At 38.7% G+C, this 27,138-nt stretch overlaps 1 protein-coding gene across 43 annotated transcripts in view; it reads left to right on the top strand.

Moving 5' to 3' along the window:
- Positions 1-27,138, top strand: part of RIMS1 (regulating synaptic membrane exocytosis 1) — a 599,063-nt gene that overhangs the window by 422,704 nt on the left and 149,221 nt on the right. For 12 of the 43 annotated variants that reach the window (XM_060393561.1, XM_060393554.1, XM_027972786.3 and 9 more), the window contains 9 exons: positions 2,011-2,123; positions 5,736-5,866; positions 6,809-6,980; positions 7,102-7,255; positions 8,394-8,465; positions 11,886-12,039; positions 12,979-13,104; positions 14,742-14,804; positions 19,777-19,866. In XM_060393561.1, the coding sequence (XP_060249544.1) occupies positions 2,011-2,123; positions 5,736-5,866; positions 6,809-6,980; positions 7,102-7,255; positions 8,394-8,465; positions 11,886-12,039; positions 12,979-13,104; positions 14,742-14,804; positions 19,777-19,866 (1,075 nt within the window). Of the gene's footprint in view, positions 1-2,010; positions 2,124-5,735; positions 5,867-6,808; positions 6,981-7,101; positions 7,256-8,393; positions 8,466-11,882; positions 12,040-12,978; positions 13,105-14,741; positions 14,805-18,527; positions 18,606-19,226; positions 19,320-19,776; positions 19,867-27,138 lie in introns of all 43 variants that reach the window. The other 31 variants (XM_060393560.1, XM_060393553.1, XM_027972785.3 and 28 more) reach the window with 8 other exon arrangements.

Below are 27,138 nucleotides of genomic sequence, written 5' to 3'. Positions count from 1 at the left end.
TCTAGGCTCTTCTGTCCAGGAGATTTCTCAGTTTTCTCTGTATTTCACAGAACACTAGAGTGGATTGCCATGCCCTTCTCTGGGGGATCTTCCAGACCCAGAGATCTGAACCAAGTCTCCTGCTTAGCAGGCAGGGAAGAGGAAATGGCAACCCTCTCTAATATTCTTGCCTGGGAAATCCCATGGGCAGAAGAGACTGGCAGGCTACAGTTAATGGGGTCACAAAGAGTTGAACATGACTTAGCGACTAAACACAACAATTCTATTTGCCTTACATAAACATGTGTTTTGATGCTGGTTTATTCGGTTTCATTGGAAACTGACTTCATGGCATGAGCAGTCTAGTGAAGGAAACAGGCACAGAAGCAAATAATTTTAATTCAATGTAACAGTGTGGAATATGACTGTGAAAGTGATGGGTGGGGCAGAGGGAGATTTCAGTGCAAATAAAGGGGTTGAGGCTAGAGGGTTGAGTTACCTGCTGCTGCTGCTGCTGCTGCTAAGTCGCTTTAGTCGTGTCCGACTGTGTGACCCCAGAGACGCCAGTCCACTAGGCTCCCCTGTCCCTGGGATTCTCCAGGCAAGAACACTGGAGTGGGTTGCCATTTCCTTCTCCAAGTTATCTACATGGACATGAAAGGGACTCCAGATGAAAGATGATAATGTGGGTAATGAAGTTTTCAAGGACAGTGTGGAAGTGACTTAAATAATTACTTTGCAATGTATTGGTGTTAAGTTGATAATACTAGGGCTTTATCACCAAGTGTTATTATGTAACCTAGCTTATTGGAACAGTGATTTTAGGAGAAACAAGTGATAGTTATAAGAAGGAAATTTATGGGTGGGATGAAAGGAAGTAGGGATCAGGTGAGTTAATCAAATGTATAGCATCATGTTCCACATTCCTGCTAGACATGAACCCACGGTTGGTTTTGAGTTTTCTAATATGAAGAGAGAAATTGGACCAACTGGATAATTTACAGTGTTGCTGTTGTGTGTGTGTGTGTGTGTAATATTAGAAAGGTACTGTTAGAAGCAACAATGTCTGAGAACTAAGAAGAAAATTATCCTAAGAATACTTCATCAAGGAGACACAGTCAACAAAGAATTTTATAGCACTGTATCTTATATTTAAAAGTCTTTGGAAGGTGCAAAATGACACTGTGTGATTTAATTTAACCATATGGATAATTTGCATATGGAAAAGAGTGTGGATGATGTACTCTTGGGAAAAGGTTCATACGTACTGTTTTCTCAGTAAAGCTAAGTTTTGATGGCTATGGGTTCAAGGTTATACTTGCTGGGGATATAGCATTCCGCAGACGCTCATCCTGCTGGTTGTGGACACTTTATCAGTGACCCAGGAAAAGTGGACTTTCATTTGAAAGGGGGGAGAAGACCCTCGCTGCAGTGCTGTGTGGGAAGCCACCGTCCCTCCTCCACAGGTGAATCACTAGACAGCATCCTCAGACAGTCAGGAAACAGATCTGTAAGATCACAACCGAAAGAGGTGGAAATCTTATTTTAAAAGAGTGATGGATACTACCTCAGCTTAGATGCAGCTCATAAATTATATGATTGGTGCATTCATTTTAATTTCAGTGAGGGCAGTTCATCATAGATAATCCTAAGATAATTAACATAATGGGTACCGTCTTTCTAATCATGAAAGCATGAAGCCTTTAACTATGGGTAAGGCTGTACAAGAACCTACATTGGACAATACCCTCTAGAAACTTAGAAAGCCAATGCTATAACAGAGTGAAGCAAACAAATCCAATATGTGTTTATATCACTTTAAATTCCCTTAAAATAGACAATCCAAGAACACATGAGAATAACTTTCTACGACCTCCCCACTGAAAGTGGTTTCTGCTCTTATGGGTGGCACTGAATTCTGATTGTATACCAATAGCATATGCACTTAACATTTCATGAAAAATATGTATTCTTCACATATAGGTTATAATTATGTTGTTAAAAAGTACTTAATTTCCCCCCTCATTTTAGGTTCTAGCTCCTTTGAGTCTCAGAAGATGGAAAGGCCTTCCATTTCTGTAATTTCTCCCACAAGCCCTGGAGCTCTCAAAGATGCCCCACAAGTACTACCAGGACAACTTTCTGTATGTATTTGCAGTGCATGTTGCTGACCATTAGAGCCAGCTCCCTGCTCTGCTTCTGTCTTTAAAGTGTGTGGCTTTCCTTGAAGCCTGTGACATAGTCAGAATCATTTCACAGCATCATCTACCTCATCAACTTTTCATTCACTTGTTAGATTGTTCCTTTACCCACATATGTATTTGAACATATCTATGGAGTGCCTACAATGTGCCAGATGTGCTGAACATTAAGTGATAACTTAAGAAAATAAACTATCAATTATTTTTGTGTGTGTTGGATGAAAGTTTCTAAGGTAAGTAGTTGGTTAGACATAATAAACGCAGAAAGTCGTGTTCTGTTCACTTAACAACCTCATTGTCCTGGATCTTGGAAAACTTAAATTTAACATATTTTTTAACTTCTTAAGACATTGGACAGAACTCTCCATTACTGATCTTAGTGTGAAAAAGCTACAGTTTTCTTCACTATTGTCTTATATGTGATCTGGGAAGAGCTGAAGTCAAGAAGCTGTGGCTAACACAGGATGTTTGTGTTACTAGCTAATAGAAAATCCTGCTTCACACAGTTCTACAGTAGCTGGTCTTCTGCTACATTGGTAATGTGTGGGTTTCTATAGTCTGTTTTTTGCTGTTCTCCTCTTAGTTTTAAGTAAATAAAAAGGTAACTGTAAAATTGTTGCTGTTTTTAAAACCTTACCTGGTTTTAGCTTCTGTTTTTAGTAGGTTAGATCTCTGCCTAGTCTCTGTGCCACTGTTCAGGATGTGTGAGAATCTCTCATACACACCACCTACATTTTAAGAGGGATAAAAATCCTTCTCAGATTTATGAAAAACACATCTCTGGAATTAACTGAGAACAGAGATATGGATTGGTACAGATCTGGGTTTGAATTCTTAATCTGTCTCTTACCTTACTGCTGTTGCTGCTGCTAAGTTGCTTCAGTCGTGTCCGACTCTGTGCAGCTCCATAGATAGCTCACCAGACTTCCCCATCCCTGGGATTCTCCAGGCAAGAACACTGGAGTGGGTTGCCATTTCCTTCTCCAAAGCGTGAAAGTGAAAAGCGAAAGTAAAGTCGCTCAGTCGTGTCCAACTCTTAGCGACCCCATGGACCAAAGCCTACCAGGCTCCTCCATCCATGGGATTTTCCAGGCAAGAGTACTGGAGTGGGGTGCCATTGCCTTCTCCTTACTACTCCCTTGTTAAATTAGCCTATTTTGTTACAATGACTCTTAAATATATTACAATAAGAACCTATTAAACAACTTATCCTAATAGTTCTTATTTAACCATAAACCCAAAGCTAACTTCTAAATTAAAAAAAAAAAAAAAGAATTAAAGTTAACATTGTCTCCTGCCAGTACAGATACTGCCCTGACTTTATCCACAGTTTGCCAGTAATGTTTCAGTTTGCTCTTTTCCTGGTTTTCTTTATTCATGCTATCATGAATCTTAGTTAATAGAAATATCACTTGGTCTTAATTTGGTTTGAAGGAATCATATATGCAGGCTACCTTCCTTTTTGCTTTCCTCCTCTCATGAAAATTAACCTGTAATAGGTTAGTTGAAAATTAAATGAGGAACGCAGCAGTACCTGGTGTAAAGATGCCTAAAGTAAATGTGTTTCCTGACCTCTTCCAAGTTATCTCAGTATACTGTTTCTAGCATCAGACATTTTGTTTCAGCCACAAGTGGCACTGCAGAATGCCTTTAGCCATGCTATAATCATTCAGTTCAGTTCAGTCGCTCAGGCGTGTCCAACTCTTTGCGACCCCATGAATCGCAGCACGCCAGGCCTCCCTGTCCATCACCAACTCCCGGAGTTCACTCAGACCCACGTACATCAAGTCAGTGATACCATCCAGCCATCTCATCCTCTGTGGTCCCCTTCTCCTCCTGCCCCCAATCCCTCCCAGCATCAGTCTTTTCCAATGAGTCAACTCTTCGCATGAGGTGGCCAAAGTACTGGAGTTTCAGCATTAGCATCATTCCTTCCAAAGAAATCCCAGGGCTGATCTCCTTCAGAATGGACTGGTTGGATCTCCTTGCAGTCCAAGGGACTCTCAAGAGTCTTCTCCAGCACCACAGTTCAAAAGCATCAATTCTTCGGCGCTCAGCTTTCTTCCCAGTCCAGCTCTTACATCCATACATGACCACTGGAAAAACCATAGCCTTGACTAGACGGACCTTTGTTGGAAAAGTAATGTCTCTGCTTTTCAATACGCTATCTAGGTTGGTCATAACTTTTATTCCAAGGAATAAGCATCTTTTAATTTCATGGCTGCAATCACCATCTGCAGTGATTTTGGAGCCCCAAAAAATAAAGTCTGACACTGTTTCCACTGTTTCCCCATCTATTTCCCATGACGTGATGGGACCAGATGCCATGATCTTCATTGTCTGAATGTTGAGCTTTAAGCCAACTTTTTCACTCTCCACTTTCACTTTCATCAAGAGGCTTTTTAGTTCCTCTTCACTTTCTGCCATAAGGGTGGTGTCATCTGCATATCTGAGGTTATTGGTATTTCTCCTGGCAATCTTGATTCCAGCCTGTCCTTCTTCCAGCCCAGCGTTTCTCATGATGTACTCTGCATAGAAGTTAAATAAGCAGGGGGACAATATACAGCCTTGATGTACTCCTTTCCCTATTTGGAACCAGTCTGTTGTTCCATGTCCAGTTCTAACTGTTGCTTCCTGACCTGCATACAGATTTCTCAAGAGGCAGGTCAGGTGGTCTGGTATTCCCATTGCTTTCAGAATTTTCCACAGTTTATTGTGATCCACACAGTCAAAGGCTTTGGCATAGTCAATAAAGCAGAAATAGATGTTTTTTTCTAGAACTCTCTTGCTTTTTCCATGATCCAGCAGATGTTTGCAATTTGATCTCTGGTTCCTCTGCCTTTTCTAAAACCAGCTTGAACATCAGGAATTTCACGGTTCATGTATTGCTAAAGCCTGGCTTGGAGAATTTTGAGCATTACTTTACTAGCATGTGAGATGAGTGTTAATTGTGTGGTAGTTTGAGCATTCTTTGGCATTGCCTTTCTTTGGGAGTGGAATGAAAACTGGCCTTTTCCAGTCCTGTGACCACTGCTGAGTTTTCCAAATGTGCTGGCATATTGAGTACAACACTTTCACAGCATCATCTTTCAAAATTTGAAATAGCTCCACTGGAATTCCATCACCTCCACTAGCTTTGTTCGTAGTGATGCTTTCTAAGGCCCACTTGACTTCACATTCCAGGATGTCTGGTTCTAGGTGAGTGATCACACACTGAACAGTTGCATTGAGCATTTAAAAACAAGAGTAATTATTTCAATATTCCCCTCTTCCCTTATTATTTTTTCTAAAATTTTTACCATTATTTTTATTAAATCACATGGTGTAAGAGTATATATCAACACTGCAGGCCTGCCTATTGTAAGTCATGTTTAAAATGTGCGAAGAGGAAAGTCAAGTTCTAAAGTGGTTATGCGTTCACATTGATATTCTTTGCTGAGAATTCAGTTGTATTTTGCAACTTGAAATGTCCTTCAAAAATAATTTAACATTTTTTTGAAATGTTAATTCCTTGTGATTTTTATAAATGGTAATTTCTGTGTCCCTTGCGCTTAGGTTAAGCTGTGGTATGACAAGGTGGGCCACCAACTGATTGTCAATGTTCTGCAAGCCACAGACCTACCCCCTAGAGTAGATGGGCGTCCCAGGAATCCCTATGTAAAAATGTATTTTCTTCCAGATAGAAGGTATGACATTTTTTTAATATGCAAAAATCTTTATTTATAGAAAAAGTAGAATTTCTTCTCCTGGGATATAGTTTCATTTAGTTTTTGAAGTTTTGTTGAGGTATAATTGATATACCAAAATTTCCGCATACTTAATTATTTATATTTTGATGAGTTTGCACATATGTGTACACCTTGATATAATCTTAAAATATAATAGGTAATTCTCTATGGGGGGATAAGCTACATATTGTCCCTAAAAAATTCCCTCAAGCCTTATATTTCTTTTTTTTTTTTTTTTTTAATTTTAAAATCTTTAATTCTTACATGCATTCCCAAACATGAACCCCCCTCCCACCTCCCTCCCCATAACATCTTTCTGGGTCATCCCCATGCACCAGCCCCAAGCATGCTGCATCCTGCGTCAGACATAGACTGGCGATTCAATTCACATGATAGTATACATGTTAGAATGTCATTCTCCCAAATCATCCCACCCTCTCCCTCTCCCTCTGAGTCCAAAAGTCCGTTATACACATCTGTGTCTCTTTCCCTGTCTTGCATACAGGGTCGTCATTGCCATCTTCCTAAATTCCATATATATGTGTTAGTATACTATATTGGTGTTTTTCTTTCTGGCTTACTTCACTCTGTATAATCGGCTCTAAATAACTTGTCAATTTAAACTTTTTTCCTTACCTTGTTTCTGCATCTATTGGTCTTTGATAGCTACATCATTTAGCACGTACCCTTGTGTGTGTGAGTCTATTATCGTAACAACTGCTTCTATCATAGTTAAAACTAGAATGGTATTAAACTCAACTGTCTTTTCAGACTTTTATATAACAGGTATAAATTACAAATGGTAAAAATATTCCAAGATCAGTATTGCATGGAGCTACAGTAGGTGGCAGCATATACTTGCGTTTGCTTTTTCATTCACAAAGCATACTTACTTTTCAGTGATAAAAGTAAAAGGAGAACCAAAACGGTAAAGAAAGTCCTCGAACCAAAGTGGAATCAGACTTTTGTCTATTCGCACGTGCATCGTAGAGACTTTAGAGAACGGATGTTGGAAATAACCGTGTGGGACCAGCCCAGGGTGCAGGAAGAGGAGAGTGAGTTCCTTGGAGAGGTGAGTATGTGATCAAGACCCGAGTGAGATGCTTCGTGCAGCTTCTTCCGCGTGCGTCATAGTAGCTGCTTCCTGATGCTTTGCGAAAGGCTTTGATCTAACCCGAGGGCTGTCCTTTCAGATCCTCATAGAGTTGGAAACAGCGCTTCTAGACGACGAGCCACATTGGTATAAGCTTCAGACTCATGACGAATCTTCACTACCTCTGCCTCAGCCATCGCCCTTCATGCCGCGGCGACACCCCCACGGTGAAAGCGCCAGCAAGAAGCTGCAAAGTAGGTGGACGCTCTGCTCAGTTGCCAGGAGCAATTGTGTTCTTAGGTCTGAGTTCCATATTGACGTTCAGGGTATTTTTTCAAATGTTCATTAGAGATTATTGAAAAATTAGTCATCTATATAAAGAAGCCTGGCAAGACCGTTTTCTCCATTTTCCCAGTGCAAGTAATACATACAATATAGTGGAGTCGTTCCAGAGGTGAAAGTTTATAACCTGTGAATTATAATCCTTTGTGCTGATGGAGTTGTTCATTGGCTGACTGATGGGGCAGTTATTGCCTTAATTGATGGGCTGCTGTGTAGAATATCTTAATAACCATATAATTCCTGGATATTTTAGTATTATTTGTAAGAAACATTTCCTCAAAAACATTGTAAAATCTGTTTTCTTTTATTCATCTGATGATTGGAGGGAAAAAAAGTACTTTTTCTGCATTTATTTATTAATTTTTGAATTATGACTAAATCTCTTATTGGACAAATGAAACTTAGAAGCCTCATTTTGGTAACCTGGAATCAATGTTCAAATAATAGTTCAAATGTTCATATAATTAAACATGTCATATTTGTGCTTCTCCAATGAATTATTTCCTCAGGTTAAATCTTTAATGCAGTGTAATGGCTAATTTTGAAGGCTAAGCATAAATATTTATAAAGGGACCTGACATCCTTTCAATGACATGAGTTCCGCAGAGTCCCAGCCAAGAAAGGTCTCTCTGAACCTTTCCACTCAGCCCCATCCTGCCTGCACTGTGCAAGAGGGTGTATAAGTGGGTAGAAAACGGTATGCACTTTGCTATAGACCTTAATTAAAGAATAATTTGCAAAGTCAAAACACTGTTCTATGAAATCTTCTTTCTTACGTGTGTCTTCAGTGATTACAAGGATGCTGAGAACATGGTGTCCTTGGAGAACAAGTACTTGAAAACCAACTTGCACATGAACTTCGCAGAATCTATATGTACAAGAAAATCACTTTTTTGCACCCTGAGACACTGAAGTCATTATACTTCACTCACTAAAAATAAAGTGTTCAGTAGTAATGTAATTAGCATTTAAGGAGAAAACTGACCATGCCCTCCACATTTCCTGACCCGAGCAGACGCAGAGGTATCTGTTTGCCTTCCTGTCGTGCAGGGTCCCAGCGAATCAGTGACAGTGACATGTCAGACTATGAGGTTGATGATGCGATTGGAGTGGTCCCTCCAGGTGCGTGGGGGAGCGTGGCGGCGTCACGGTGCTTCTGTGCTTGCTGTCCTGTGGGTTTCCTGACTTTCCTGGGTCCCACGCTACAGATCTATAGCACAGAGAAGTCTGAATGATATTATTCCATGGTGACTTGTGTTCCAAATTATTGAGAAAGCGTGAAATGGACTAGTAACTATTCGTTAACATCCCCCTTAAATTAAATTAGATAGGTTCTCCTTTAGAAACATGGCTCGTGAGGTTAAAACTGTCAACTCAAAATGTTCTGAGCAGAAGTGAAAATATGAATTCTGAAAAGATATAGTTAATTTTAAAATAAAAATCCCACTCTCCTATGTTTTATATTGTATCTCTGTGATTTTCCTTCCTGTGTTTCTGGAAATAATGTAGCCGCCCATGGAATATACCGAGAAATGTGCATGGCAGGGTTTAAATTGCATGTGGCATGGCTTAACTTCAGTGCTTTTGTGATGTGCTGATTATACGTAGAATGATTTTACCTAGAATGTGTATGTATGTTTTACAAAAAGGAAATGCTTTAGAAAAGTCTACTATTTAAGTCAGTGTCTTTTGTTACTGTATAAATTAGGAAAATCTTTGTGATACTTTGCAGTTCACATCTGTTTCTCACCTGACTCTAGTCAGAAAGTGAGCAAAACCAATTAGTGAAGACTTATTTTCTTGGCACTAATCCTCTTCCTTTTATTTGCTAATGAAAAATAGGGAGATATTCAATTGAGAAAAAAAATTAAGAGAACCTGTTAGGATATTAAGAACGTTTTCTTAGGATGATCTTGACATATGCCCCCTTAATTTGCATAATTCCTCAGACAGGTATGCACCGAATTTGAAGGCAACGATTTTGGTAAATGCCAATGGACAGATGCCACACTAGTGACTGAGCTTACAATTCAAAGATTTTTTACGACTTCATTAAAACTGGGAGAATATTATGGAGAGTTCCCTTAAATTAGGCTTCATTTGCTCCCTGTAATTCAGAGAGGATATAGTCTTTGATCTCTGCATGAAGTGACAGATATCCTTAACAACAATAAATCTGGCTCTGTGCATATCTGTATACTTAGATTACCCCTTGATATCAGGCCATCAGCAAGGGTTTTAAATAATAGTGGATAATTGTGGATTACAGTTCGTGTTTTGCTTTCTGAGTTTGCTGGTTTCTAAAAGAATCAGAATAATTAGACACACTCACTCTACATGGAAAGTTCCACACAAAATTCAATAGAATATTTTTTATGAAATTGAAAGGGGGAAGTTAGTTGTAAACGGTACCCCTTGGCATATTTAATAGAAATCAGATGATTCCTGATAGGAATGGGGTCTATCAAATCTTTCTAACAAAAAATTTTTCCTGCTAATTACCTTAATGCTGTGATTTCCAACTTATCTAAATAGAATGTACTTCTCTAGGTGGTTCTCATATTTTATTCACCTAAAACTTCATACTTTTATGATGAGGCAGAATAGCAAATGAAGGGCTAATATAATAAATATTACATGTATATTTAGTTGATCTCTTTCTAGGCTTGATATTACAATTTCCTAAACAAGGAAACTCTACATAAAATTAAAAATAATACATGAATTGCTATTGTTTTTGTTATCAAATGAAAGTCTATGAAATTATAAACTAATAGCACTTATGTTTATAATTATTTGGTTGTTTACTGATGTTTTTGTGGTGGTTTAGTCACTAAGTCATATCCAACTCTTTTGCGACTTTATGGACTATAGCCTGCCAGGCTCCTATGTCCATGGGATTCTCCAGGCAAGAGTACTGGAGTGGGTTACCATTTCCTTTTCCAGGGGGTCTTCCCGACTCAGGGATCAAACCTGAGTCTCCTGCATGGACAGGCAGGTTCTGTACCACTGTACCAGTATGTAATTATTACTTTTTTGCATGAATACTAAATGAAAATGATTTTGCATCACTACTGTTTACATTTCAAACATTCCCGCCATTCCCTATCTCCAAAATAAGACCACCAAAAGCTACCAAGTTTACTGTTGTTTTCACAATATAGTGCTTCTGGACTTTTTAATGTAAACAAACATTCTTAATTTACAGATTTTCAGAGTAATGGTACAAATTTAGCTTTCTCCTTGGAATGGAAAACTTGCTTGGAAGTTATTTCTTTCTTTCTTTCTTTTTTTTCCTCTTTCAAGTGCATCTTATAGCACCAGCTGCTAGATGTTTTTAGAGAGTGACAAAATGGCTGAGTTTCTTTGGTTGTCAGTATTGTCAAACCAGCCTTTACGAAATATCTGAAGACCTTCCTTATATGCTAAGCGAGGTCAAAAGATTATACAATCACAACAGATACACTGTTGGGGAATTTTAGTCTGCCTTTAAAAATGATGTCACATGGCCTTTAAAAATGATGTGGGAGTTATCACGTAAATAGATGAGCATTAGTCAGGCTGATGAGCATTAGTCAGGCTGCCCAGTTAAATTTAATGTTTTCATAGGTTGTGTACATTTTGTGTAGTTGTAAATATAGTTATTTTTCCTTTGGCCACATAAATTTTACTTTTCTTACAACAATAGTAACAATGACCCTTGTGAAAAATACTTAACCTGTTACTATGTAATTGAGATTGCTGTTTAACTAAATCAGAGATCATAAAAACCTTTTTGTTTCATGGGAGCAAGACTGTTAAAATTTATTTTTAATTTGAACTATTAACTTAATTAGTTTAATAGCACATTTGTGGAATAGTTTCATGTCTGGGGTAGATTTGATTATTATTTCTTTAGGAGGTTTAATTTGTTCTGTATTATTTCCATAGTCATCTCCACCCGTACCATATTTTCATTTGAAAATTGCCATATTATCTGTGGTTCACAAAATTCACAATCAGTATTTGTAATAGTGAAGACCTGCTACTCTTCTTTGATCATTAAAATTGATATGATACGGAATTTATTTTCTTATTATCAAAGCCATCTGAAACCCAAATAACATGTATTGTCATTTAGATGAAAAAATCAAAAAACACAATTTAAAAAGGCACCACATGTCTAAGCATTGACTATATATGAATAACAGTTCACTAGCAAATCCTTGACTTGTATTGCTGAAAAAAAATCACCAATTCTTTGTTTAAATTAAGCGGGAATCCCAACTCATCATGATTTTTGAGGCATCATCTGTCATGTTCATGTCAGTATCTCCATGGTAACCTTTGAGTTGAGCCAGACTCTGCTTGCTCCTCATGCATGTGTATGTTACACTCCATACGTGTACTTAGTAGATTTGAAGATAAGCCTGATAATCCTGATTGCATGGCACTTATCTCCTTAGGTCAGTGGCTGCTTTGGGTATAATTTGACGTCGCCACGTTAGCATGGACATTATAGCAGAATACTGACTTGTTCTTCGTGTGTACTGTCACCAGTAGGTTATAGGTCTAGCACTCGAGAAAGCAAACCTTCAACGTTAACCGTGCCAGAGCAGCAGAGAACAACTCATCACCGCTCACGGTCGGTGTCTCCTCATCGCGGCGATGATCAGGGGAGGCCACGGTCACGTTTACCAAATGTGCCATTACAGAGGTAGGCTTTGAGAAGGGCTTTGCATCCTTGACGGGACTTTATTTACATTATGTGCATGCGTGCTCAGTCCTGTCTGACTTGTTGAGGCCCCTGTAGCCCGCCAGGCTCCTCTGGAGTGAGTTGCCATTTCCTCCTGCAGGGGATCTTCCTGACCTAGGGATTCGAACCCGTATTTCCTGCACGTCCTACATTGGCAGGCAGATTCTTTACCAGCGAACCACCGGGGAAGCGCTGACAGCGCATTTTTGTTATAATAACGTGCAGACTGCTAGGAGACTCTAAGGGCAATGAAAGAACGGTTTGGTCAGTTAGTTTTCAGAACCCTGGGTAGGCAAAATGCCATCTTATTCATGACCCAACCTGTGCAACATTCTGTTCTCCAGTCTCAACACATCTCCCAGGATGTGGAAGAAGTTAATGTCACAAGCACAGTTTTTGAATAACTGTCTTGTATTCTCTTTGCTTTCTTTTTTTTTTTTTTTTTTCTCTCCTGTTGGGAGAAATTGTAGCATAATAAATTAGCTTGGGCAGAGAAGTGGCAGAGAAAACAAGGTTAAAAGGCAGAATGTATTTTTAAGAAATTTGGTGCTGTCTCTTTGAAGCACTGTAAATGTTTGTAAAAGCATATAAACCATAAAGAATGTCCTTCTGTATTTCACCTGACCCTGAAATGCAGTCCTGAAGTTTTATTCAAGTATGCAGATGAAAACTGTGGTCCTTTTTTGATAGTAGTTCAAAAGGAGATTGGGGAAATATAGCACAGGCCAAGCAACAACAGACAATAAATACCTTTAAAACAGGCGTTTGGGGATATGGCCAGAGGTTTACAAGCCATGTCAGTTGTTTGCCAGTTACTATCAGTTCTTTCCTGTCAGTCTGTCAGACTGCTTGGGAAAAATGTTACCTTTTGATACATAAAATTTTTTGTAATCATTTTAGGAGTTTAGATGAAATTCATCCAACAAGAAGATCGCGTTCTCCAACCAGACACCGTGATGCCTCCCGAAGCCCGATTGATCAGAGAATCAGAGAAGTGGACAGTCAGTGTTTATCAGAACAAGACAGGTATTTTTCACATTATGATCTCAACATGACACATTTTCTTTGCCATGTTTTCATATATGATAGATATCCTAGCAGAGCACAAAAGACAGTAAAAGAATTCCATCTTTCAAAACTGAACTTCTCCCAAGGAATGACTTTTGAGATATTCTAATAGAAATGCACCTTTAGGAAATATTTGACTAATAGTATATTGGCATAAAATGTGCACTATTTTACAAAATCAGAATTTATGTTTAGCCAGTTTTAACTATACAGTTTGTTGTTGACTTACGTAACCTAAATTACAGAAGGGAGACTATATAAGCTACTTTTAAATATTTTATTTTTGTGTGTATTTCAGTCTTAGGAATATTATTTGTATAATTGTGAAATTATGTTTTCTTCTGTAATAAAAAAGTGCAGGCATCTGATAGAATGTTACTTTCACAGTATCTGTGAGAACTTGAATAGCAATATTTTTTAGTACACCTACTTTTCATAAAATGTAGTAGCCTAAAATGTCTAACATACAAAATGTTGAAATGGACTCTTTCTTCTATGGATGTGTACGTAAACTTAGTTCTGCATTTATTTATGAACAAGGTACTTCCTGTTACTTACAAAAATCAGCGTTCTGGTTCCATTGTTCCACATTGCCACGGACCTGCTCCTCTGGCCAACCCTCTTCGTGTAGGATGTGCTTGCCCACTAGCTCAGGGTTTGATTTAGTTGTTAGAGTCCCCAGCTGGTTGGATAGTGTCTTCTGGCTTTTTGAAGTGGAGCGGTTTTTAGGGAGGGTTAGGAAGGGAGAGTGGTACTCGGTGGCCAGTTTTTTGCCAAATAATCAAGGACACAGAACTCACAGATAGCCTTTTAGCTCTGTAGTGGTCACCCTGCCGTAGAGGGAGTGGGGCCAAGACTTTCAGGATGGGGTGATGGAACTTACTGGGACTTAACACTGCTCTCCAGAGTAGGGTTCCAGGCTACTCAGGGTGGAGTGATGTCAGTTGAGGCTCCCTTTGTTGACAGTCACCAGGGCCACCGTGAATTTATGTGAAGGAGGGGATAAAAAAGGACTTTTAGACCAGGGCATTCAATAGAGTGAAAGAATTTGAGTGTAGAAAAAGTATCAATTTTAAGATAAACATTCCTAATCAAGCATGTTCCTAGTCAGAAAATGAGCAACAGAAAATGAGACGTTGCATTTTAGTGGCTGTTAAAGCCGAGAAATCCATCATGCTTTGAGTTGCTAAAAAGAAATGAAAGGATCTAGAGGTCCCATTAGAAGCAGAAAAGCCAGAGTTAAAGGGCTTTTAAAAGCTATTAAAATAACCAAATATCTAGAATTGGAAATAGATTTCTGTGCCTTACATGGGAAGGGATCCGTTTTTTTCTTGATACTCTGTAAAATCATTTTGAAATAGAATAGCAAATCAGCAACAGCTAGGACTTTGACCATAATGTTTGCACTTTATTGTTTAAATTTTTAAAAATACTGTCATGTTTATTTTTGTTTGAATTCTCAAGCAAATATGCTAGTGCAGACAATCTGGTTTCTTCCCTTTTCCTGTTGTCATCGGCATACCATTGGCAAAACCCATGTCATCTAATGCCTCATGACCTATCTGTTTCACTCACCACCCATCCTGTCTGTGCAGTGAGCTTCTCATGCTTCCCAGAGCAAAACGAGGACGAAGTGCAGAATGCCTACACACCACCAGGTAACTACAGGAATTTGGTGAAGTAACTGTGTGTGATGACTCTTTCCATTCGACTCTGCTTCCATCTCCCCCTCAGCGGTATGATTACAAATACGTAAAATTAATTTACCCAGTATTCAATTGGTTTTGTCTTATATGGAGGTTGTGGAAAAGGTTCCAACATATTTGAATTCTAATCCAGGCAGACTGCTTTTCTGTTTGCACATTCAAAATCCAGAAGCTAATGAGCCTTTCTGCAGAACTGTTTACACATTCCCAAATCCAAGGATCCGATTTCTGCAATTAAAATTCTATAACCTCGCTCTGAGGGGTCCCCAGGCCTGCCACATACACCCATCAAGTCACAAAAGTCTGATCTGCGTGGCAGTGTTACTGTTTACATCATTGTAAGTTAGCTTTGTTTTAGCCTTTTTTTTTTTTTAATTTTTGTCTGTTTCATATTCTATTGTTGTTTTCTTTGGTTGATTTTAATAAAATCTTGACCGTTTTCATTTTTAATCGCTGAGCTTCAGTTCCTATCTTGATAAAGACTGAAGATATTTGACATGTAAACTTCCAAGCCCTCCAGTCCTTCATGCCCTCACCAGTGCAGAAGTGCTCCACTACAGACGTTCTCCTGGAAGCGCATAAGAGTATGAAGGCTTTTTAAAGATGAGACCAAAGGGGGCATAATACCATCCTCGAAATTGGAATCTAGAGCTTTATTATCGTCTTATTACATCTCTTAGATCTCATATCCCAGTTAAACCATCTTACAGATTACTTACAGGATAATCAGTGTGTATTTATTGTCAGTATGGAGTTAATAGAAGGGAAAGAAGTAGTAATTCAGTAAAGCAAACAAACCAACACACAGATAAACTCAAATATTGTGGCCAGTGAAGAGTAGGTAGGAAAGAGGACGAGAGAGCTGCGCTGGAAATCCTGCCAGCGCTCGTGCAGGTTTATTGTGTCTTTGAAGACACGGGCTTCTGCTGAGGTTGTGAACACGGTCACTACCATGACCACGGTGAGCACATGTGCTTACCACAAGTAAGTGCTTAACACAAATGAGCCCTAACATTTCACACGCACAAAGCTTGCCTCAAAATAAAAACAGCTTTGTGTGCAGTGCCACAGGGAAAAGTGAGGAACGCCAGTCCTGCTTCCAAACTGGATAAATAATGTAAACTCAGCAGGATGCAGCATGCTTGGGGCTGGTGCATGGGGATGACCCAGAAAGATGTTATGGGGAGGGAGGTGGGAGGGGGTTCATGTTTGGGAATGCATGTAAGAATTAAAGATTTTAAAATTTAAAAACTAAAAAACTAAAAAAAAAAAAAATCATCTCAGGTTCTTTATAATGCCGAAGTCTCCAGCTTTAGTATTAGTTGTCTTGACAAACAGTGTAATAGGAATGATTTCTTTACCGATTCAGAAAGTTTTCTCATATTCCTGTTGACATGACTCCAACCATAAAACAAAAACAAAATACGGCCTTCATGTTTATTAGGCACCAAAGTGTGGGTATTTTTAACACTCTTACACCAATAATACACATAGAATTACTAAATATGTTGCTTTTCTTTCCCTTATATTTCATTTCTCAAGGTAAAATATCATAATATACACAATAAAATAAAGTAGTAGTTTCATCATTTTGTAAAATTTTATCTTCAAGATAGAGCCTGTCATAGGACTTTTAAGAATAAAACCTGTGGGTTTACTACTTTTCAGTAAATAAGGAAAATAACATTCACTGACTAGGAAGAACTGTGCTAATTAATTAATGTATTTTTCTTATCATCCTGACAAAGTTGTATCAAATTAATATCATTATCTTCATTTCCCAGTTGAGGGAAGAGGATAAGAAAGTTTTGTTTGATATGTAACTTATCAAGGATTCAAAATCAGCTCTATTTGAAGTTTTCCACTAACTAATTTTTTTTTTCCCCCAAAAAAAAATTTGACAAGGAAGGTAGTCTTAGTGGCTCAGATGGTAAAGCGTCTGCCTGCAATGCAGGAGACCCGGGTTCAATTCCTGGGTCGGGAAGATCCCCTGGCGAAGAAAATGGCAATCCACTCCAGCACTCTTGCCTGGAAAATCCCATGGACGGAGGGGCCTGATAGGCTACAGTCCGTGAGGTCGCAAAGAGTCGGACACGACTGAGCGACTTCACTTCACTTGCACAAAGTTCAACCAGTTTAAGAGTTTGCAAGTCAAACGTATTTTGAAAAGTTTGCAAGTTAAAATCAGTGCCTAGATTTTATATGCAAAGCATACCAAAGTTGTGTGCTACAGATATCTGTCCCATATCGTTTAATTCATCCCCTCCTATTATTGTCATATTAAATACTCTTTTCATAGAGCATGTCCTGAGAAAGTCACGTGGTACAGAAGATGCTGCGGCTGCCTACTGTGTCCTAGATCCTTTGTACCTGTTATTTCATTTAATGCTCGCAGACAGCGTCCCCATTAAAGATTATTTCTCCCGTGATACAGATGTAGAAAAAGGCTGGATGATTTGACTTGAATCACCCAGGTTCACAGTCAATAAATGGCAAAGTCAGCGTGGACCTTCATTCTGTAAACTGTGTGCTATTTTTCATTGTTTCCATTCTCTTCTGACCCCAATTAGAGTGTACTCCTCCCCAAATCATTTTTGAACCAACTGCTTAGAATAGTTATACGGCAACTTATTTCGTAAAATATCTGCCTTAGGTTTAGGAGTTGAGAAGAAGATTCTACTGTTTGTGAGATAGACTGAATCGTTTGCTTCAGTTTAAATGTCCTTGATTGGTGCTTGAAGGTGGTACTTTAATACATTTTAAACCAATGTTTTAAGAGATTTCCCGATTCAACCGTTAGCATAAACATGAATAAACTGGGAAGGGGGGTGTTTGGTATTTCATATGTCCTAAGCAAATGTTTAATCCATTATCAATTTATCAAACTTTAATGTAAGTCAAATGGACAATAGATTTTCATAATTGATAGTTAAATTTGTAGAAATATTATTAAATTTAAATTATAAAAAAATTAATTGACTGGTACTTGTTTATCCTATAGACAGCCATAAGCCCTCATAGGTTTTAAGTGAATTCAGATAATATTGGGCCTTGTTTCTGCCATTGTTTCTGCCAAATCAGAATTAATATTGCAGCTAATATCCATCTCACCCAGTTTCCAGTGATTGTTACCTGTTGCTGGGTTTGTATCCAAAAGCTGATAAGTGGAAAGGACTTGCCCCTGCTATAGTCATCTCCTAATCTTCCCCGCCTTACTGCCTGGTCAGTACCATGACCAGCCTTTTCCCTGAAATACTAGTTAGCATTTTCCTTTTTATTAGAATATTAACTTTTAGTCATATTAATTCCCAAGTTTCATGAATTATTTTGTTAGTGCTTTTAACTATGAGTTATTTCCAAAGAAGTAGGTATAATATTAAATCAGGAGTTAAATAGTAAGTTTCATGCTTGTTACTAGATAGAGTATAGGTTTCAGATCTTTTTCAAATTAAAGCTTTTGAACTATAATTTAGAATATCTTAATTATGCACACAGATGTCTGTAATTCCATACTTAATAGTTCTGTTCCTACCTTCAAATAATCAAGGTGGTCCTGAGAAAAATGAAAGATTCATCTTTTTAGTTTTCTAGGCCTGTTACTTATTTCATATTCTAATAAAACTCACTTCATATATATTTTTCTGTTTCCTGCGTGTCTCCATTGCCATGTTCCAGACATCTTGTTAGGCACTATAAAACATTACCGCCTAAGATGCCCTTATTAGAGACCTGTTCTCACTGGGATATTTACAGGTAAGAGTCCTAACAGTGAGTCTCAGTTATAAATTAATCCCTAATCCCCAGCCTACTAAAAATAGCAAATTTACATTCTAATAAAACACTAGCATTTCCTCTTAAAATTAATTATATACAGAGAAACACTAATTATTTCTAAAAATAACTTTAAGGGAGGGAAGGGGGAGGGTAAACTTGGAGACTGGGACTGAGAAATAAAACACTACATATAAACACTACTGTCTTTTAAAATAGATAACTAATAAGGACCTACTGTGTAGCACAGGGAAATCTGCTCAATACTCTCAATACTTAATACGTATATGGGAGAAGAACCTGATAAAGAATGACTATACATATATATATTTATATAAAACTGATTCACTTTGCTGTACAGCGGAGACTGACTCAACAGTGTAGAAAGACGAATAAAAAGCAATTGAAAATAAAAATAAGATCATTTTAATTATAAAGCTTATGCTAGAATACGTCTCTAAATGAAATCTACATACTCAAATGTCAGATTTCTAGTCATTGTCATCTTTTTTCTTTTTTTTTTTTTTGCTGTATTACTTGTTGATTTTAATTATGAGAATTAATTTATTTTATTTTATTTCTGGATAATTTTACTTTGTGGAGCTCAATTCTGCCTGCACGTACCAAAACCAAAACCCTTCACCATGAATGCTTTCACTCCAGAGCACTGAGGTTTACTGATGAGATTCTGGTTGGGTAAGGACGTTTGGACGTCATACCTTCCACCTCCCCTGCCTAGTGTTTGATCCAGAGTAGCTGAGTTGTAAAAATTTCCTCCTCTGCTGTCCTTCATTTTGTTTTGGTGTGGCATCTGTCCTTGGTAAACGGAGTGTTAGGCATTTTCGTTTCAGTGCTTTCTGTATCCAGTTTTTTCATGAGTAGGTGTGACTTAGTCTTATTTATTTATTTATTTATTTTCAGTCTGAGACCCTTTTAAAAATTATGCAAAGCAATTCTAGCATAATATTTGTTTAGTGTCACTTTCTAAACAAAATTGTGCATGGCCATCCTGTCGGCGCTCAGCCCTGACGAACGCGGCGCCGCGATCGTGCGCTCTGCGTGCAGGGCGGCCTGGATGGGCTCCTCTCTAACCGGTCTTCCTCTCTGTTTTCTGTCTCCCTCCTCCACCCTGGACGCAATGCACTGGCACTAGTGACCTGCAGCCCTCCCTTGACAGGGCGAGGAGTGCTAGTACCAACTGCTTGAGACCAGACGCTAGTTTGCATTCACCAGAACGAGAAAGGTATACAGTAAGGACTTTCTTAATCTCCTATGATTTTCCCCATCACTATGTTTCGTGTCACGGAGCTTCACAGGTGGTTCATCCACGTTCATCTGCCGCCTGTCTGCCTCTCCCCCCACTCCCGTCCAAGTCCATGCAGAGACATATGTGTACGTGTGGGAGCCCGAGGGCACACATACACATATTTCCGCGCGTGTCGTTGCGAATGGCGTGATGTGATTTGTAACTGCTTCTGGCTGCTGCTTTTCCCTTTTGTTGCCTTTCTGTGGTTTTCTTTGCGTCTCTCAGGGAGCCTTCAGTACGCTGATATGGTTACGGGGAAAGGGAGTTATTTGAAGGGGAAAATCACGTAGTAGGTCTGCTGATAAATAGTTCTTGTAGGTTCAACAACAATTTTCTATAAACTCAAAAACAAGAATCTCATTTAGATAGAGTACTTCCTTTGTGCTTCCACAGTCACTCTGTTAAATCAACTTTCTCTTTGATATAAAGAAGGTTGTTATTAAATTATGTTTTGACAACAAAATGTGGTGTGCTTATCCTAGATTTCCTGATGCCTTGCAAAAATAAATGCACATTATATACACACATACATAATTTTGCTTAACGCTTTTAATTGATAAATTAATAAGTCTGATTTTCATTTAAAGGTATTCAGTGATCGCATGTTAACCTGTCTCCTATGTGAGCAGCTAATTTTCTGGTAGAATTTTCTATTCCAGTAAACTTGGTCATATTTAATAGTGTTTGTTATAAATGTTATCTCTCTTCAATTAGGAGTGATTCACTGGAGATAAGATACTACCTCATCACAAATCCTGAATAAAAGTGTTTCATTGTGTTAATGTAACCCACTTTTCCTCTTCTTTTGAGGCTATTTAAAGCTTTGCTTTAGCAATCTTTATAGTCTGATTCTATTCATTTGTTTATGAAACATTTATTTCTAGAATTGAATAATAGATTCAGGTAGACATATTCATTTTCAGTGTCTTCATAAGATTATTCTAAAAAAATCTGCTTTTGAATTTTGTATTATTTTGTATTGGCAAAATTTATGTTAGAAAACAATGGAATCTAACTTACATTTTGTACTTTTTTACATTTGTAAGAGAAATTTTAGTTGAAATGACTATGGGCTCTTCTAAAAGCACAATTGAAATTGTTTCACTGTTCGCATTTGTTTTATATTCCCCTTCCTCAAACAATTACAAGAGTAGCAAGAAAAATATTTTATATTATTTACATATTATTATTTCCTTATATGTTTTGCTGCTACTGCTGCTATTAAGTCGCTTCAGTCGTGTCCGACTCTGTGCGACCCCATAGACAGCAGCCCTCCAGGCTCCCCCGTCCCTAGGATTCTCCAGGCAAGAACACTGGAGTGGGTTGCCATTTCCTTCTCCAATGCAGGAAAGTGAGAGTGAAGTCGCTCAGCCATGTCCGACTCCTAGGGACCCCATGGACTGCAGCCCCCACCAGGCTCCTCCGCCCATGGGATTTTCCAGGCAAGAGTACTGGAGTGGGATGCCATTGCCGTCTCCTTATATGTTTTGAGTTGGTGTTAAATCAAGGGTAGAATGAGTCAGTGGAACCGCTGATGACAAAACACCACCCGGACGTCTTAAATATCATCTGTATTAGTTCTAGTAGAAGTACAATTTGAGTCACAAGCATAATTTAAAATTTTCTGCTTGCCATCTTAAAGATGTGAAATTACTCTCATACTTTAGTATGTATGTGAACCGTTATCATTTTAACATATAATCAATTAAAAACTGCTAGTGAGATATTCTGCTTTCCTTTTTTCACAGTGCTCTGTGACCACTGCATTGGACAGCGACAGGTTATTCTTTTGTTGAATCCTGTCTAGCACGTGTTCTCTTGTTGCTCTGAAGCTATAGAATTCACAAACCCATATGCTGCTGAATTTAATCTCTCAGATAATACCCTTAGAACAGGCCAACCTGTAGGCGGATAATCTGGCCACAATTATCTTACAGGTCATAGTGAAGTCTGAGTGCACTCACTTGTGATATTAAATTTTGATAGAAGAAGATACAATATGCTTGAAACTTATGTTCACTCTATGTGTTGAAAAAAAGAGAGAAATTTCCCATTAAAATGAAAAAGGGGCAAGAATTCAAGAATCAGTATTACTAATGATTTTTAATTTATTGGGGTCAGTTTCTTGTCAAGAAGAAACTAAAATGAGAAGAGTTTTCATCAGGAAGTTTGCAGACATTATAGATGCTTTTTGGTGTGGAAGATGCTGCTCATGCATGCTCAGACCCCTGAACAGCTTCAAGACAGGACAGAACAGGGCCAGCAGTGGGGGCATTGTGCTTTTTGGAAGATACACTTGTCCATCCACAGATAGGACATGAAAGCACTGGGGAGGCTTCCAGGGTTTTCCAGATTACTTAGTTCTTGTGATGGAGCAGAGAGCTGGTTAACGCCTGATACGTACATAGTAGACACAATGCTAGAGAAAAGTTATTAGAAATATAATTTCATTTTCTTGAGATAGCACCACATTTCCACAGCTTTATCACCTGTTGAGGTGAAGCTGTTTGTTGATTCTCAACCATCTCGATGACCATTTATATGGTGTTCTACCTACTTAGGAGGCTTTTCTGAAGTTTCCTCACTAAGCTTGGGAGCAAAGGAAGTTCTGTGTTAGTACAAAGCATGAAATTGTTAAAGCTGAGTCAACACCCACCGTCACACGTCCCTAATGATTCCAAGATACAGGAGCAGCAGGCACAATTACCGTGTTCTTCTCCTGAACTGCCCCCAAACCGTCAGAATGACCTTGTCTTCCTTAGGAGAATGGTTTGACCCAGGTTAAGAGATAAATTTCCATATAAGCCAATGGAAATCTTGTTTTCAAAGGAGGTCATTTCCATGTTTGAGCACCTCTGTTATGTATTCTGTGGATTACATAACTAGAAAAAATACATATTACCCTTAGCCCCATCCAGTCATGACTCATAAGTCAAGAAATTTGAGGTTCATTTACAATGAAAGATAACCAGAAAGACTGGTTATACCCAACTGAAGATGTCTAATAGAAATGGCTTGCTTTCATCTTTTCTCTAGCAAATACCACTGCATGTTTACAAGAAGGTCCGGTCAAGGTCATTGTACTTTCCTTCCTCTGTGTCAAGGTCAGCTTGAGGTCATCACTTCCCCCTTGTCCCTGATCTCAAAGGAGTGAGTTACATGTCTGCTCCTAGCCTTTCCTTTCCCAGATTTTCAAACAGAATGTTGCTTATGTATGCGGAAACACTGATTTTTAGAGCCACTGGAGAATGAGTCCTTTTCTTGGATGCTTTATCTTCTTCTTAGACCTTTTACAGAAACCATAGCCTTGTTAAAGTCCATCAGAAAGTAGTCTATATTTGCCACCTCCTTTTTGTACCTCCCAGAAAGTTCTGCAGTCCCGCCACTGTGCTAAAACTCTGCCATGGGTTACCTTGGCCTCTACAGGCCCAGCAGCATTTTACATCTTGCAGTCACTGCTGCCTCTAGAATCTTTCCTTTCTCAAGAGCACTTACAAATTCCCTAACGCCTCCGTGTCAAGTCAGTCTCCTTTCCAGGTCTCCTTTCCCCCTGTCTGCCTCTCACCTTTCCTCTGTTGCTCACCCATCCCATCTCTGAAATTCAGTGTCTATCAGAAGTTTCCACACTAATACATATGAGGACCACAGTCCGCTGTAGCTGGTCAGGCCAGACCTTCCCCTGAAAATGCCCAAGTTCCTCAGTGATTGGCAGACCCTGTGGGCATCAAATTCACTGTCTCTCCTCACACCCTTTGACAGCAAAATGCTTTGTTTTCTGACACGTCCCTGTGGTTTGACAAATCTGACATCTAACCATCCACAGAATCTGGAAATACGTCTCCTGCTCCTTTGTCTCGCTGAATGAAACAGGAAGTCCTATCAGTTCTCCTTCAAGAATCTTCAAAACAGATCCTCCCCTTGATTATGCTGAAGTCCTCCACTTCCCCCCTAAATTTCATTCTTGCCCCCTAAATTTCTCATGAGCTCTACTAATCATTCTGTTAGTTTTCATATGAAGTTGTCTTTCTGTTACAATTAAAATGCTCTTTTCTTTTTGTTTTTATTCTCATTTTTCAAAAGGGGGGTCAAATAACCATATCTCCTATAGAACTTCTCCTAACCTCCTCTCCCACTTCCCTTTCTCTGCCAAGCAGAATTACTGATGCTCTTTTCTGGATTCACATAGTATTAAATACTTTCTATTTCCCTTAGGCATGTAATTTTCTCCTTTTACTAGATTTTCCTCCTGGAGGGCAGGGATCATATCTGATTCATCCTTGCTCTTAGCTGCAATAGCATTATTATTATTTTTACTTAGTAAATGCTCAGTTTGGGGATTTGAGGGCACTTAAAAAACACTCTCAATTTTCTGCTCCCAAGTCTGTGTCCAGTTTTGAACTGGACCCAGGAACTGCAAGGTGGGAGATCTAGTCATCACCATAAATACCGTGAACAAGTTCAGGAGCTAGACTTCAGGCTGTAAGCCTCCTGATGGCTCAGCAAGAGGCTGCTGTTTTGCAGACTGATTTCAAGAGAGAAAATCAGAGAGGGCTAAGCAATCTGTGCCTGATTCTTTACCGCAAAGTTTCCCCTACTCCCTCCTTGTGGTGGACAGACACCCAAGGCAGGACTTGAAAGAATTTCCCTCCATGTGAAAATATGAGGCCTAAGATAAAGAAGTTCCTGCCTAAAACTTAACAACTGTTAACTTGAAATGAAATAGATAAACCTTATTCCAAAACGTAAGTACCTATATTAATTTTAATTTTAAGTAGTATTGGGGAAAATCTTTTAAAGAACTCCATGAATAATGGGAATAGACCATAAAAATAAATATAATCAATTCTCTCTTTTAGTCAGGTTTGGTTTCTAATATTCCAGAACTTCACAGATATTTTTTATGTATGCTACTTGTGGAATGAAGGATTTGCATTTCCAAATACTTTCTCTTTCAGGTAACTAAAGCAGCTCTGCCAAGAGTTGTGCACCACTGAAAGCTGTGTACACATGCTAGCATAAATACTAGTTACACATTTAAATACACGTGCATTTGGTTTAAGGTACTTCCCTGGTGGCTCAGACGGTAAAGCGTCTGTCTACAATGTGGGAGACCCGGGTTCAATCCCTGGGTTGGGAAGACCCACTGGAGAAGGAAATGGCAAATCCACTCCAGGACTATTGCCTGGAAAATCCCATAGACAGAGGAGCCTGGTAGGCTACAGTCCATGGGGTTGCAAAGAGTCGGACACGATTGAGCAACTTCACTATATCACTATATCCATGGTGGGAAAAAGCCCCAACATAAGAACTATTTGATTGCTTACTGAGGACAGTCAGTTCTAAGTCTTTGTATTGCCTTACCACTATTGATTTCTCAGTTTAGTTTCTCATTATTTCTCACCAATATTACCCCCCAAATCTCAAATCTTATCCTCTTTACTATCTACTTAAATATTTGCAAATATTTATTCATTATTTATTCTGTGCTGTTCATAGTTGATATCACTGCCAAAAAAAGCCAAATGAAATTTTGTAGACCCTTATTTAGGGACCCCCTCTGCAGCCTGTTCCTTCAGTCCCACAGCCATCAGAGTGACCTTTGCCCCCTGTTCTGAGGCCAGTGAAAAGGATGCTGCTGCTAAGTCGCTTCAGTCGTGTCCAACTCTGTGCGACCCCATAGACGGCAGCCCACCAGGCTCCCCCGTCCCTGGGATTCTCCAGGCAAGAACACTGGAGTGGGTTGCCATTTCCTTCTCCAGTGCATGAAAGTGAAAAGTGAAAGGGAAGTCGCTCAGTCGTGTTCGACTCTTCTCAATCTCATGGACTGCAGCCCACCAGGCTCCTCCACCCATGGGATTTTCCAGGCAAGAGTACTGGAGTGGGTTGCCATTGCCTTCTCCAGCGAAAAGGATGAACTCTCAGCAAACAGACTTCCTGAATTAATAAGTTTGAAGTATCTGAGATTAAAGCATTATTAATGTAACTTGCAGGCAAGATGATTTGGAAAGAGAAATCAAGAAGCCGCTGTTTTAGTTCTGATTTGCAATGAATGCCCCCAGGGTAGCCTGCCTTTTTCACTTCTAGCATGAAAATGGATGTGGAAGGTGTTTCATTCAGTAATAACGAATAAAGATTCTAATTTTGATCCTTGAAACTTCATCTGTTTGACAGAAACAGAGAAAGAAGTTGCACACATTTTAATATTATAAAACATTAGTATATTTAATGCTCATAAATGTATGTTATTAAAACTTAGGTAATCTTTGATCTTTGGGGGAAAACATAGGTATAAGTTGATCCTTCTCTTATCGTATCCAAGATACAAGGGAAAAGCAAACCTTCCTTTTATTGGGACTGCATATCAGCATATTCAGAAGGACTTTGAGTGTACAGATATAAATGTATGATGCTAAATGTTTCTTCAGAATTTCCTTTTTAATAGCTTGCATTCGCTGTGGCTTGCTTCTAAATGTATGTCTCTCTTCTTCATGGCTTTCCTTGCATGTTTCATAATTATAGCATTTTCTTTAATTTTTGCACTTAAATAAACACAAGGACTGGAATTTTGCCTCAGGAAGCAAGGTTATTCATAATCCTGTCAAGTGAATACTACTTATTCCTTCAAAAATGTTTAAAGAAAATCATAATGACTCTATATGTGTATTTTCAAAGAACACCTTAAGCTTTCTCATGATTGAGTACAATTTCATGTAGAAAACACTATAACTGTAATTCTCTTTAAAAACGTTAGAAATATTTTTCTTTATTGTGTCTGCAGAGCAAAAGTCAGTGAAAAGATATTTTTTCAAGCATTCCAATTGAATTGACCAGCTATTTAAATCATTTAAAATAATTAACTCACTTGAATGCAAATTTATTTTTGATTTCACAAACATGTAACACATTACAGAGGCCATGCCACACCATTTTGTCTTGTGCCCAAATTCTGCTACCAAGTATCTCTTCTTGCTGTCCCGATTATGCACAGCCCTCCTTGAATCCATCCAAAGCTGGGAGATAATGAACAGACTTCCAGGGGCTCTCAGAGGTGAGCGCCTGCTGACCAGGGCTCTCTTGGTCATGTCTGTAGCCCTCTGCTGCTTTTGTGCAGATTGTCTGATGAATCCAGGAAGCCAAGTTATTAACGGCAAAGAAAGATGGCTTTTAAAAGATATTATGACTGGTCTTCTTCAGATTGTTATAAAATCT

This window comes from Ovis aries, chromosome 9 (genome assembly GCF_016772045.2).
Source record: "Ovis aries strain OAR_USU_Benz2616 breed Rambouillet chromosome 9, ARS-UI_Ramb_v3.0, whole genome shotgun sequence".
In the NCBI taxonomy this organism is placed as follows: Eukaryota; Metazoa; Chordata; class Mammalia; order Artiodactyla; family Bovidae; genus Ovis; species Ovis aries.
This window is presented reverse-complemented; position numbering and strand designations above follow the sequence as displayed.